Raw genomic sequence first — 15795 nt, forward strand, 5'->3', positions numbered from 1 at the left:
AAGCACTGCTGGAAGAATTGAGGCCAGTTTATGCCCAGCTGGAGCACTGCTGGAACAATTGAGGCCTGTTTCGGCCAAGCTGGAGCATTGCTGGAACAATTGAGGCCTGTTTAGGCCTAGCTGGAGAACTGCTGGAACAATTGAGGCCTGTTTATATCTAGCTGGAGCACTGCTGCTGCATTTTTCTGTTTATGCCTAGCTGGAGCACTGCTTGAACAAGTGATGACAGGATGCCTTTTCTTTTACACCATACAAGAATGTAAATAGAGAATAATAGGTTGGTGACGTGAATGGAGAATGGTTATCTGGCAAGTCGGAGGAATTTATCAGGTGAGCCGAAAGGGGACCCAATAAGATCCTCCGACGAGCCAGATATCCAATCTCCATCCACGTCAACAGCCTATTAATCTATTTATCATGTCATACCACAGAATCCAACAAATTTTCTTTTAATTTCATGCCTTTTTTCACCATTCATTTACATTATAAGAGTTTAACCTGAGAATTTCACTGGTATAATGACATAATTTCTCAAACAATGACATCATTTCACAGTAACTTTTCGGTTATTAGGTTACCTGATCACCTAGCTTTTTTACTTTTGGGTTATTAGATTACCTGGCTATCAGGCTGATTTAAAGGCATGTGACAGGATAAAATCATATACAAATCAAATAAGATATACATGTATTACAAAGATGTTCATGAAAAAACACAAAATAAAAACGTTTTAACAGTAAACATGTTTATTTATGATGCATGGTGTCATGCATAAGACCATATCTAGTACTCTCATCAAAAGATGCCTTGATTTTGATACAAGCAGTCACTTAAGCAACAACAAGTTGGCTACATCATCACACACATCACATGATATTTCAAAGTTAATGCCAATGAATTAAATCAAGGCAAAAATTGATATTGATGAATGTTTCCATAACACAGTAAACTCCTTGACTGTTGACTCCCTCATTTGCTTCAACTTATTCATACCTTAAAACAAAACATTGACAGAAGAAAGAATCCAACTTCAGTTGCACATACCAATATAATATTAACTTAATCTTTTACAAATTAATACAAAATATAGGGAAATTGCAGAAATCTATGACCATGTCCATCATCACTTCATTAATTCTTCCACTCACAGAAATCTATGACTATGCCCATTGTCACTTAATTACTACTTCTGCTTTCCTTATGTTTATCTATGACCATGTTCATTATAATTTCATTAATTCTTCTTCTCACAGAAATCTATGACCATGCCCATTGTCACTTAATTACTACTTCTGCTTTCCTTATGTTTATCTATGACCATGTTCATTATAAATTCATAATTTATTCCTGACACAGAAATCAATGACCATGTCCATTATCACTTCATCACTACTTCCTCTGCTTTCCCTTATGTTTATTCTGCCTCTGTTTCTGGAACGCTTGTTTCTTCATTTTCTGTTTCCGTGCTTTCACGATCTGCTCGGGTCTTTTTAACCCTGAGCCATTCTTGAACCCTGAGCCATTCTTGAACTTGTCTCGACTGTTTTTCTGAGTATCTGAGCCCATTGTGTGCCCTGAAATTTTCATGTAAAGGTTTGAGCGCAAAACTGCTTACATAGAAATCGATGCATATACAAGATATTCAGGCCCTATCTTTGAAGTTTGAAAAAAAGGTCTTCTGGACATATTTTTCAGTCTGAAGTCAACTTACACATGCATATAACATTGTTTGTTTTTCTGATGTGACTGATATTGCTTTCGAATCAATAGATCAAGTGATATGTGTTGTTCTTATGTGATGAAATATGAATTAATGTTATAAAAATAAATTATTAAAATTTGCTGAAAGCGTTGTTTTTACACATTATGCTATATAATTCACCTTCTGAAAGTAAAATATTCAATTTCCCCTCTAAACCGGAATTTCATCTCGGTCCTGGGGGTGTCCAGTTTAGAGGGGTTCCACTGTATATTGCAAAGTTATAGAAATATATAAGGCAAAGTTATGGTTGAGACAGGAATGTTTAACCTGTTTTATGGCAAAGTCGACTTTTAATCTATACTAGTAATTGTGACCTTGACTTTTGTTATAAGTGTTTTACACGCAACACACTGTCTCCTGATGTTGGTTACTTATGTTTGTTTTCTAAGTACAATAGCATGAAGAATGAAAAAGTTACAGTCCAAAAAGTAGTTTAATAGCAAAATTTGCACTTAAACCGAAAAGTGTTCCGTCAAGGTAGAGAGATGGATGTTACATGGGACAAATTGTCTAATGAATAGTTTACATCCGTGCCAAGTTATTTAAAAAATGCATCAATATATGGCAAATAAATGGCTGAGAAAAGAATTTGCAAGCCCCTATGGACAATTTGACCTTTAAACCTTGTGTGTCCTTGGCCTTGAAGGTAAAGAGACGGATGTTAATGTCTTCTTGTAAATGTTTACATTTGTGCCTGATAAAAAAAAATCCATAAACCTATGGAAAAGTCATGGCAAAGTCGGGTTTGACTGACTGTGTGACTGATGGTTTCCTGTTCAAAACGGATCATTGAACATCCAAAGCATATTAAGACTTTCATACCGTAATAGAAATACTCATTATCTAGAAATATGCAATGGAATCAAGAGGAATGGGATAAATTATCCCACTCAAAATTATGTATGTAACTGTTGTTTTTTTATTATAAATGTCTAGTGAAGGTGCGAAATTCCATACGTCTCCTGAAATGACCACCGCCCAGTATGGTCAGCCTGTTCTTTGATCGCTTGACTGGACTCGGGCCACCATCGTCTTCCTCATCTTCATCGTCCCTGACAACGGTAGTGTCCAGCCGAGACTTCTGTACCCAGTCTTTATAGGTGGACATTGTCAAGGAAAACCGTTTGGTTTGTTTGGATTTTTTACAGGTTTTAATCATGTATGATCAACTGTTCATTAACATCTTATCATAATACTATTGTGAAAATGTTAATAAAAAAGCATGTTTTTCCGCTGTGGAGACAATAAGCTATAACTGTGAAAACAAATGCCGCTCTGGGTCAGGTGTAAAAATGTTTTTTATAAGGTGCGAATAGTAACGGTTGCAGAAATACTTTTAACATCCTGAATGGTTTAAATTGGTTATTATAGTTTGGTTTTATTGTACTAAGGGACAGAACAATATAAGCCTAACATCGCATCTATTTTGCTTTCAAGATTTGGTTAAATTGCATGTTTTTTTCAGAGAATTATATTGGAAAAAATGAGCACAAACTTTTCATGGTATCCTATCATTCAGATAGATTGGATTACTTGTATCGCATTTTTACTTTATTATATCTTACATAACATTTTGTAATTTTCTTCAAAGGATATACATTGGACTTGTAGGAGGCAGATATTAGGGCCCCACTTTCTGTGCGTATTTTCTTCCTTTTTGGATCGTCTCCAGAATCCCTGACAAACTTCTTTTTCTTGCGGTCCCTAATTTAAGGGAAACATTCTTTATAAAGGGATCAACAATTTTTTTGAACGAACACACATGTTCAACAAGAGCACCGCATAACAGGTGCCACCCTCAGCTGTGGGTGCAGTTTTGAATAGATGAAAGCTTGTCAGATATTTTTTTTAAGAGGTCACAGTGACCTTGACCTTTGACCTAGTAACCCAAAAATGGGTGTGGCATGTAGAACTCATCAAGGTGCAGCTACATATGAAGTTTCAAAGTTGTAGTTTGAAGCACTTTCATTTTAGAGCCAATGTTCAAAACCTTGAAAAAATGTTAAGGTTTTAGCACGACGCAGACAGCCGACACGACGAGCTGGCTATGACAATACCTCGGGTTTTCTCCGAAAACAGCCGAGCTTAAAATGATATACAGTAAATTGTTAGCAATAACAAAATACCAGTCAACATATAGCACTTTTTCAATATATTTGGAAATGGACCATCACAGATATTTTATGACGACAAAATTGAACATTTGTGTCTCTAGCTCATTGTACAATGTGCAGATGTCATCATTTAAGAGTAAACTTAACAGCAAATGTTATTCACAAAGCCAGGCTAAATTATTCAACACACTGAAATTATCATTAATATTTGGTTCTGATGTAGCCTGAACTACTTTCTATCCAAATAGAATTTATAATAAGAATTTACAAAAAAATCTTAGTACAGAAGAAAACAAACTTAACACTTGTATGAAAAACCAACCATCTCATTGTGTTCTGTTGTTTTCTGACTGCACCCTCCTCGTCTCCAACAACTTCCAGTAAAACACTTGAGGCCTCACGGTCAAAACTACTGCCCAATCGTAACCTGGGAAATATTACACATAGGTTTAATCATTCCATCTGTCATAAGTTTATGAAAAAGATCATTATATTTATATTTCGCCTGCATTATGTTCATAAGTTTACAAGTTTATAGGTTTTGTAATTTGTTTATTTTATTTTCATGACTTTTTCATCAGAAATTGTTTTTGCTAAAAGAAAAAGAGGGCCACAATGGTCCTGAAGCACTAACCTTAGTTTTTGAGGTAACCAACAGTCCAAACATGATCTATAGACCTAGTTTTTAGACATGTGTGACCCAGATACGATCTGGATCTATATATTGTGTAGATAAACATTCTGACCAAGCGTTATAAAGATTGCATCATAGATGTAGTTTGATAAGGTTTTTCTATGATTGCACGTAGTGACCAAGTTTATATAGACATATGTGACCCAGATAAGAACTCGGCCAAGACATTTTCAAGATAGTCACTCCGAGCAAGTTTGATAAAGATGGGATGAAAAATGTGGCCTCTAGTACGATAAAGAGGTAAACATTGACCACACACGATGCAAGAAGACGGATGCTTTAAAAAAAAACTTGATTTAATATTGTTTTTAAGCTCACATGACCCAGTTTCAATCTCAGTTCAAACAAATGTTTTGACCAAGTTTCATGAAGATGAAGATTGGCCAATACATGTGACCAAGAGAGCAATAACAAAGTTTCATGATAGACATATAAGGAAATCTGCCTTGCCCCCTGGCCGCCATGTTTTTCATCAAACCAGAACCATTTTTTACCCAGTCAAGAAATAGAATAAATAAATCTTCTGACCATGATTCACGTAGATTCGACGATAAATGTGACTTCTACAGTTTTTACTATAGCCATATAAAGAAATGATACGCCTCCTGCAATGTTTTTGAACCAACCAGTCATTTTCTAACTCAGAGATTTTCATAAGAATAAATGTTCTCATACATTTGAGTGTCAAGCTGCTTTATCTTTAATTTGACATTGTGACAAAGCTTTTTTACCTCACCTGACCCTGTTTTTAAACTTGTCCAAGATATCATTGGGACAAATCTTCTGACAAGTTTCATGAAGATTGCACGATAAATGTGGCCTACAGAGTGTTGACAAAATAAATGTTGAAAAAGATGAGTTTGTGAAACACTATGTTCCCCCCATATATTTGACCTTGAAGAATGACCTTGACCTTTCACCACTCAAAATGTGCAGCTCCATGAGATACGCATGCATGCTTAATATCAAGTTGCTATCTTCAATATTGCAAAAGTTATGGCCAATGTTAAAGATTGATGCAAACAAACCAACAAACAGGAAGGGCAAAAACAATATGTCCCCCAGTTTGGACTTGGGCCGAATTTCTAACGGCCAAACTAGGCCCTGCCGATCAAAAGCTTGTGCTTAGGGGAACTTAAATCATACATATCAAAAAAACAAACAATTTTATATGCTTTTTTTTTAATGTTGATGGCCTTTTCTTATATCTTCCTTTTAAAAGTGAGGTATTGATAAATTTATGTACTGCACTGAAGACAATTTGAATGCGTCAAATCAGTAATAACCTGTTTCGCTCAATTCCAAATTGTAAACATAGGAAGACATTATGAATTGCATGGACTCTCTAAATATTGATACAATATGATGGAAATGTGATACTGAACTCCATGATGACTATCAAAAATAACAGACTACTATGTATACATGTGTTAACATTCTTGAATACATGAAAGTCAAGAAATAACAACTCCCTTCTGGAATCAGAGGAAGGGATGATGGCCAAACAAAAAATTTCATGACCAATGTACAAACTAGTTTGGAATGAAGTGAATTAATAATGTTTATAATCCTAAGAAAACATTTTTTTCTATTGCTCGGTACTAAGAATACTGATTTAAACAAGTTCAATACATATGAGCCGTGCTGAGAAAAGGCAGGCTTAATGCTTTCACTTTTAAGGGAGTCTCATTTATATGAAGACACAGTCTAGGCGGAAAGTGTTGTCCCTGATTATCCTCTGCCGACTGCACAGGATAAACTTGGAAATCAGTCCACACAGGCTAATCAGGGAGAACACTTTAGGCACATGCATTAAGCAGGCTTTTTCCAGAGCACAGCTCATGTATGAGTGTGAGCTCAGGTATGAAATGTATTGAAATTAAACTGTTGAAGTAGTTCTATGTATATATTATATGCTTGTCTTACTACCCTTGTTCACTCTGATAGTCAGAGGGTCTGTAAGAAATGTAGTTCTCTTCATCCCTCACTGGTTGCTTAGCAACCTTTCTCTTTTTGGACTTCCTGTCTAAATTGGAGCTGGTTTGTAACGTCTTCTCTGCTTGGTCAGATCCTTTTTTCTTCCCGCCAATCACTACGCTGAATGCATTCTGCAAGATTAGTACAAACAACAGATGTTAGTAAAAGGTATATGCCGCACAACCTGCAGCAGTCGTCTGATGACCTTGACCTTTGATCTTTTGATTTTAACATCATTTGTGGTCATCCTTCATGAAGACTAACCACTTTACATGATCCTTAGAATTGTCTAAGTATTGAGTGAAAGCAATTTTCAGTTTACAAGCACATGTGACCTTGATCTTTGAATTGGTGAACTAAAATCAATAGGCATTTTTTCCTCCAAAAATATCTGCATACCAATTAAGATGATCATAGGTCCTACCTTTCCCAAGATATCGCCCTGAAACTAATTTCTTAATACATGCTAATCTGACTCTGACAAATTGACCTCGTCACTTTAAAATCAAAATGAATTTAGTTCTTTCTCCCATGTAACAGTTATAATACCAATTTGCAGGATCTTAGTTCAAAGCACTCACAAAATATAGTGCGGAAAGGAATTGACTTTTACAAATGCCTTGGAGAAATATAAGTAAGCGAATGTAATAGCTTGCTTTTGAAGCAGAAATGTGGAAAAAAATTGTAAAAGTTAGTACACATTAAACAAAAACTGAAGTTATAAACCTTATAACAATAGGAATATTAAACAGCAGCAAAAGAGCCGTTATGTGTAAAATATTAATTTCAGTCTCAGACTGGTATCATACATATATAGGATCTGGCACTAGTTGTCATATCATACCGAGCCTCTGGCGAGCTTACTAACACATTTTCTGGACGAGTTTAATAAAAAATGGTATGATATGACAAAGAGTGTCAGATATTTTTTATCACATGCTTTTAAATGAGCAAATTAAATAAATATTTACGTAAACATAATGATAAATCCCCAATGTCGTTTACATTTCGTGACGTCATTTGACGTTGCAACGTCATTTCAGCAAAATAACAAAATGCGATTGGTCAATAAACGAAAACCAAGCCAATGAAAACGCTTAAAAATGTTGTATTACACATGTGTAATATAAAAAAATATGTAATCGTTATGTTACATGGAAAACAGGGTATGGCATGTGATAAATTTGTTTATGACATTGTTATTAAATTCTACATTGTGAACAGCATGCCTTCTAGATTGATGCTAAACATATTAAACCCATAAATGTCAGTTAAAAACCTTTTGTGACCTTAGGCTAAATTTGTGTTTGTCTTATCAACTTTAAATAAAAATTTTGGATGACATATTATGCGATAAAAATGTATTGCATGTCACCTCCATGATTCTCTTTCATATAAATGGGAAGCTAAATGCTTTCAAAATAGTACATTGTATTCTGAATTTTTTGTGTTGCATTTAACTCCCAAAAAATAACCATTTACAAACACACATAAGAAACTAAATATGGGTAAGTAATCAAAGTACAAAGCATTGTTCTGCATCTAAAGCATGTAATGATAACATGATGCCCCTTAAGCGTTCACTTGAGTTAGAGGCACCCCAGTGGCCTAGTTCTTTACCACATTAGACCCATATTCAATCACAGCCAAGATATTGTCAAGATAAAAATTCTGACCAACCAAGGTTAATAAATACTTGATAAACAAGCAATGTGTTTGTAAAACACTATGTCCCCATATATTTGACCTTTGACCTTAAAGGATGACCGTGACCTTTCACCACTTCCAATGTGCAGCTCCATGAGATACACATGCATACCAAATATCAAGTTGATATCTTCAATATTGCAAAAGTGTACATTAAATTTTTAGCGATTTTTACCAATATATTTAACCTTTGACCTTAAAGGATGACCTTGACCTTTCACCACTCAAAATGTGCAGCTCTATGAGATACACATGCATGTCAAATATGAAGTTGCTATCTTCAATATTGCAAAAGTTATTGCAAATGTTAAAGTTTGCACAAACAAACACACAAACCAACCAACATACCAACCAACAGACAGGGCACAAAAAGGGCAAAACAATATGTCCCCCACTATAGTGGTGGGGGACATAAACAGAAGCCTCTAAAGTGATTATGAGCTTAAAGTTGACAACAAAGAACACGGAATGTACAACATTAAAGATACAGACTGACCAAATTAGCTCCCCATATGCACTATAAGCTCAGGTGAGCTTAAAATAATCAACTTCAGGGAAATAATTTAACATCCGTGGGTAACAGAGGGGATAATCACCTGATAGTCAAGGTGACGACATCCATGCCGAGGCAGCTATTTTTCGCCATTCTATACCCTTTGTTACTTGTATTAATTTTGTAAATGCCGCTCACTTTCCAGCCATATCGGCAAGAAAGTCTTTAGCGTTAACTTCGTATTAACATTCGCTATATATCTCGACTTTACTCGATGTGAAATTTCTTAGCGGGATGACCTAATTACAGCTTCGCGAAGAAAATGTAGGGAATAAAGTCTCGATAGAAAGCAAGTTTTAATACCAAATAAATGCTTATCAATATTTTGATGATATGGCTGGAAAGTGAGCAGGATTTAAAAATTAAACAATTGTTATAAAGGGTATAAAATGGCGAAAAACAACTGTCTCAGCACGGAGATTGCCATCTTCACTATCACGGAATAGTTATGACCCATCTGGGTAAGTAACCTCTACAACTGCTAAACATTGGTTCTGCATTGTAGAATTTCAGGGATAAAAGACAACCAATTACGCACACTAAATACAATCATCAGTCAAGAATGTCAGTTATGCGCAAACCTGCAAATCATGGTCGTCAGCTGATGGTTGACTGGTTGCCAGGTTACCGGACTGATCTTCAGTGTTTGCAGACTGGTATTCATCAAGCTGACGTTGCCTGCTCTCAACGACTCGGCCATGAAAGTCACGCTTTTTCTTCATGACACCAAAACTTGCATTTTTTGCGGTCGAATTAATCTCAAAGATTGTCTACAATACATAAAAACAACCTTGTTAAACAAATATTTATGATTTTGTTTTTTTGTAGCAGACCCATTTTAAAAGGCTGCATAGAACAGGCCCACTGTATATTTGTCTTTCTGTGCAAAACTTTCTGTTTAAGCCATAACTTTGCCAAGTAACAGTGAATTCTGAATTAACTTTCAACTAAATGTCAACCACCATAAGAAGGTATGTCAAGTGTAACACCCGACTCCCTACCTCAAAGGTCAATGAACACCAAGAGCTCAAAGGTCAAATTTGACCATAAAACGGATTGTATTGGACATAAGGAGAGTTTTGATACAAACGTGGAATGTGTCTTTTTTTTATTATTCAATGAGCACTAATCCAAAGAAAATCAAAATATGTTTTGTAAGTAAGAACAGGGTGCAGGATCAGGTGACTTTGTTGGGTTCCCAATTTAATGTTAATAGATGTTAACACACCGGTCAGTGGTGCTTTTTTCAAATAACTTAAAAAAAACTTTTTTTCTTTACAATTTCAACTAGTGCATAGAAAACAGATTTTTATGCTGCTTATGGCAATGTATAATACATCAGAATTACTTTATTTAATAAGCCTGTGTTCTTGTTAAAAATTTTCTTGTGTACTACACGGTCAGTTTCAAGCAAAATGAAAGTTTGTCACCGATTTTGAGGTTTCAAGGATTTATTTTTAAACCTTAAAATATCTGCTCCAACTGCAAGGAAAACAGTCTTTTATGCACTAAAGATTTTTGCAAATGTACTTCAATTACTTTGAACAAAAAAAGTTTTTAACCGTGTGTTAACGTTCTGTCCAGCCCGTGTGTAAACCCCTGAAAACCCTGTTGATTCTACACACTGAAAACAGAGGTTTGTTTACATAGAGTGATTAAACTGTACCCAATCATTAAGAGCTGACCATCGAAATAACTCAAAATGGTATAAACTTAGTGCAATGTAATATCAGCAATACTGCGATAAAGTTGTCACACCAATTATAATAAAAATGCTAATTGATAAGGGGCGTAATGGTTTAAATAAGGAAAAAAAATCATAAAGATGCACATTCACCTTATTTACTGTGTGTATCACTTACCCAGGAAACAAGTTCATTTCATCAAATATTTCCCTAAGTTTGTGCAATAATTTCCCAACAACTTACTGCGTAATGGGAGAAAAAGCCTCTCAAAACAAAACACATTTAAATAAAGTTCAATTTGACAGAAATAAATAGGCATTTGAATGCCCATTTATTGCAAAGAACCTATGAAAATCATAATTTTACTGCAAATAAACATATAATGCACTGCCTGCACTGCACGTAACACCTACTGCACTACTCTACATAACATCTACTACACTACACTACATAACACCTACTGCACAACACTGTAAATAACACCTACGGCACTACTCTACATAACACCTACTGCACAACACTGTAAATAACACCTACTGCACTACTCTACATAACACCTACTGCACAACACTGTAAATAACACCTACTGCACTACTCTACATAACACCTACTGCACAACACTGTAAATAACACCTACTGCACTACTCTACATAACACCTACTGCACAACACTGTAAATAACACCTACTGCACTACTCTACATAACACCTACTGCACAACACTGTAAATAACACCTACTGCACTACTCTACACAACACCTACTGCACAACACTGTAAATTACACCTACTCCACTACTCTACATAACACCTACTGCACTGCTCTACATAACACCTACTGCACTACTCTACATAACACCTACTGCACAACACTGTAAATAACACCTACTGCACTACTCTACATAACACCTACTGCACTACTCTACATAACACCTACTGCACAACACTGTAAATAACACCTACTGCACTACTCTACATAACACCTACTGCACAACACAGTAAATAACACCTACTGCACTACTCTACATAACACCTACTGCACAACACTGTAAATTACACCTACTGCACTACTCTACATAACACCTACTGCACTACTCTACATAACACCTACTGCACTACTCTACATAACACCTACTGCACAACACTGTAAATAACACCTACTGCACTACTCTACATAACACCTACTGCACTACCTACATAACATCTAGTGCACTACACTACATAACACCTACTGCACTACTCTACATAACACCTACTGCACTTCTCTACAAAACACCTACTGCACAACACTGTAAATAACACCTACTGCACTACTCTACATAACACCTACTGCACAACACTGTAAATAACACCTACTGCACTACTCTACATAACACCTACTGCACTACTCTACATAACACCTACTGCACTACTCTACATAACACCTACTGCACAACACTGTAAATAACACCTACTGCACTACTCTACATAACACCTACTGCACTACCTACATAACATCTAGTGCACTACACTACATAACACCTACTGCACTACTCTACATAACACCTACTGCACTTCTCTACAAAACACCTACTGCACTACACTGCATATAACACCTACTGCTTTGCATGTAACATCTAGTGCACTACACAACATTCAACACCCACAACATTTAACACCTACTATATGACCAGAGCTCCATAAAAAAAATTCAGCCGAGGGGTATTTCACTCATGAAATTTTTAATTGACGAGTAAAAATCAATATCCGATATTTTTTTAAGGAGTATTTATGTTCAAAGGATCAGAATTAATAATAACTTGTACCTGTAGTGTTAACTTGCTTCAATAAGCAGTCTTGTACACAATAAAGCAATCACTTTTGTTTTATTTAACAGTTTTTCTGTTGGTTTTTTGCCCTGGGCTTATATAGTGCCACACAAGAGATGCACTGATAGCAAAAATTATGTGCTTGAAGTTCGGTTTTATCGAATAATATGTCAAATGATTTCACCATAAGCGTACATCGATTCTCAACAATGCAGCGGGGAGCCCGTAACGGTTGTGTCAACATCGGCCTTTACCGAAATGAAATAATACCGTTCTGACTGAGGAGGAAATTAGGTCGGGAACCACATTCTATACATAGATGGTGATGTCACTACGTTTATACCAGGGACACAATGACGGGAACCAGTGTTGTTTACATGAATTTATATGCATTTATTAATGGCTGATATGCATTGAAATTGCACACGATGCGTAATCGGAATTTAGCCAGGAGTTTTTTACTTAACAAAATGTAAAGTAATGCGGGTTTTTTTCATGCATATTTTATGCAAATATGCATTTTATCTGGCCCTCTGTATATGACACTGCATACTGCACTTCTCTGCATATAACACCTACTGCACATGACTGCATATAACAGTTCTACATTAGACTGCATATAATGCCTACTACACTGCACTGCATATAACACGTACTGCACTGGACTTGTAGGACTTGAGAGCATCCAGCAGCTTCATTCTTTCTCCTTCCAGATTGTCCTCTTCAACACCTGTAGGATAGTAATGCATAGATTTACAATAATGGGGTTTCATTTAACCTTAACCACTTAGGTACATATTTCGACGTTTTCGTAATCCTTTAGACCTTTCTTACTAGATTTTAGTTTTAAAGGCTCCATTTCCAACCCTTAGATACTGATGAGCAGCAAACATCACAAAATCTGAACAGTCTGCGAGTTCCTAGCAGGCTGTTCTGGTTTTATGCTGTTTGCAAATAGCCATTTTCACATTGCCTCTGAGTGGGAAAAGGTTAATTGTTTGATCTTTAATTTGTGGGTATTAACATTTTGTCTGGTAGACTGCAGACATTTAGAATTGGTTTTCATTATTTTGACAGATTCTGCTTTCTGTGAAACCATTATTAATCGTCAGGCATTAACTTTCGTGTATATCGTCAGTCGACCGATTGACGAATTCAAGATCTTAACGAACAATTATGTCCCATATTTGAACAAAATTAAGACTGAATTACCAAAGGCATGAGACACTAAAATCCAATGTAATCCACGCATACATACTCTGTCTGTTTTGCAATCAAGATAAATCCAGTTTTGACAAATAGGTGTGTAGATTACACAGTTTACTTCACTGACACGTGACATTGCTGTTAAACGCGAGTGCATTACAGCTGTATCGACTGCGTTGACTTCGTTTAGGTAAAAGAGCAATCATTAGCAATTTGTTAACAATTTTATTACCCATTGTATGTATGGTGTTTTTCAGTGGTGTTGCAGATTATACAGCCTCCACGCAGCGGATCCAGATCAAAGGCAATAAACGAAATTAAAAGAAGATGATGTGAGATCAACACCTGACTGATACACATTGTCCGCATTGATTGCAAATTAATACTGAACATATTGATTACAATACAGGTGTGAAAATAGCTTGTGGTTTGTTTATGGGCTATTGATCTTTTTAATCATCGACAGCTTTGACAAGTTGTACGATACATGTTTCTAATCATTGTTATTTGTAGCAATTTAAAACGTAACAGGTAAAGAGAAATTAGCGATCATGACAATTGGTTCCATCCAAACGTACGCTAATTGATTACAGAAATTCACTTTTATTTTTCGCGCGATTTTCAGGAAATCTGCGGGAAGCACGTTTTTCGAATGATGGAGTATGACGCAATAAATCATAGCTTTGTATCCTATTGCATTCAATCTAATTTAAACTCACTCGTCCATTGGTTATTACAATTAAATCTGAACTGTGACCTATGAAACCGCTATCCCATAATACACTGTTAATTGTACACGTCCGAAAAATCGCGCATGTTTGTGTTAATGAAATTTTTAATCACATTTATCGAGACTTGGACCTGCTCATCCGCGTTATATTGGAATTAGTGTGTTAATTTAACTTTGCTAAATTCATTGACATTATAAAAAGTGACGTTTCAGACATATTACTGTACTTAAATCGATCAAATATTCACGATGCTAAACTCTTAAAACTTTATTGAAAACTGACCAAATAGTTTGCTAACACTGTTCGTAACCAATAATGTTTGCACCTTCTCTTATTTGCGCTGATAAAGGTAAGACTGTTATCAGTTTGGCCATGATAGTAATTGAATAAGACCATTTGGCAATTGGCTTCACTGTTTCAAACACTCGTTAACGGTTATTCGGTCCCACAAATCTGCTTATCATAATAATGATACACTAATGGGGGCCCATTACTGATCACCTGTAACAAAAGACTAGTATATTGACATGTGACAAACAGGCCCCACCTCCTGCAAGAGACTCTTAAGTGTCCTCCCTCTTTTCCCACTACAATTTATCGCAACCGCAATATTTTTCGGACATGTTTTACAAACAAAACGGATTTTAACTGAAGCATTTTTTTATTGTTATTTTTTCAAAGTCAGGAATTGGTGAATTTAAGTGCTGACAAAAACGTCATTTTTATAAAAATGATGAAATTGTGTGCTGGCGAAAATAAATGGTTTCACAGTATTTATGTTACCATTGCAACCAGATTTTTTCTCTGAAAAGAAACTGAAATAACATGTAATTATTCATATGGCCCCCTATCCACATAACAAGTTTCATCAACCATGTTTAAGAACATTTTCAGTTTATATCTTAGGATCAAGATCCTTTGACTGTTATGCCAACAGATCTATTGCAAACTATTCCAATCATATATTAATTGGTAAAAGTTCATAAATTCTTCCAACTCAGATCAATGATTGAATTATTCCCACTCCTGTCTTACCATAAAGTGGATGCATGCCTATTGGTTGCCCGAGAGACTCTCGCTCCTTGAAACGCTTCACTGACTCTGGGGCGGGCTGGGGTCTGGACCGTATGTAGCGCTCGTAGGCGTTGCTGCACACCTTTACCAGGGCGCCCTGAATAGAGAGTGGCCAATCAGACTTTGGAGTAAACAGAATGAAGTCATAGGCCAATGAACTTTGGAAGAATAAAAACAGTGGTCAATGAAACTTGGGCATAAATAGATTGAAAACAGAGGCCTATAAAACTTGGGGAGAATAAAACAAGAGGCCAATGAAAATAAGGGACAAATAAAATAAAATAGAGGCCAATGAAACTTGAGGATACAAAGAATGAAAACACAGGCCAGTGAAACTTTGGGAGAACAAGAGCTGTCACCATAGGATGACTTATGCCCCCTATAAACGCTTGGTAGAAGTTATGAGCTCTTTTCGAAACCTAAACGCAGATTTTGAAATCTAAACGCGGACCCTAAGTTCAAGGTCAAAATTTGTGTGCGTATGGAAA

The 15795-nt window shown here is 35.9% G+C and overlaps 1 protein-coding gene across 2 annotated transcripts in view; it reads right to left on the minus strand.

The window, feature by feature from the left end:
• Positions 1–675: 675 nt before the first annotated feature.
• The window catches only part of LOC127847384 (ATP-dependent RNA helicase DDX54-like), a 41896-nt gene continuing 26776 nt past the window's right edge, over positions 676–15795 (minus strand). For both annotated transcript variants that reach the window (XM_052379253.1, XM_052379254.1), the window contains exons 13-20: positions 15269–15404; positions 12953–13026; positions 9389–9577; positions 6500–6678; positions 4199–4303; positions 3359–3466; positions 2720–2862; positions 676–1574 (exon numbers count right to left, since the gene is read on the minus strand). In XM_052379253.1, the coding sequence (XP_052235213.1) occupies positions 1390–1574; positions 2720–2862; positions 3359–3466; positions 4199–4303; positions 6500–6678; positions 9389–9577; positions 12953–13026; positions 15269–15404 (1119 nt within the window). In that variant the 3' untranslated portion in view covers positions 676–1389. The remainder of the gene's footprint in view (positions 1575–2719; positions 2863–3358; positions 3467–4198; positions 4304–6499; positions 6679–9388; positions 9578–12952; positions 13027–15268; positions 15405–15795) is intronic.

Source organism: Dreissena polymorpha, chromosome 10, assembly GCF_020536995.1.
Source record: "Dreissena polymorpha isolate Duluth1 chromosome 10, UMN_Dpol_1.0, whole genome shotgun sequence".
In the NCBI taxonomy this organism is placed as follows: domain Eukaryota; kingdom Metazoa; phylum Mollusca; class Bivalvia; order Myida; family Dreissenidae; genus Dreissena; species Dreissena polymorpha.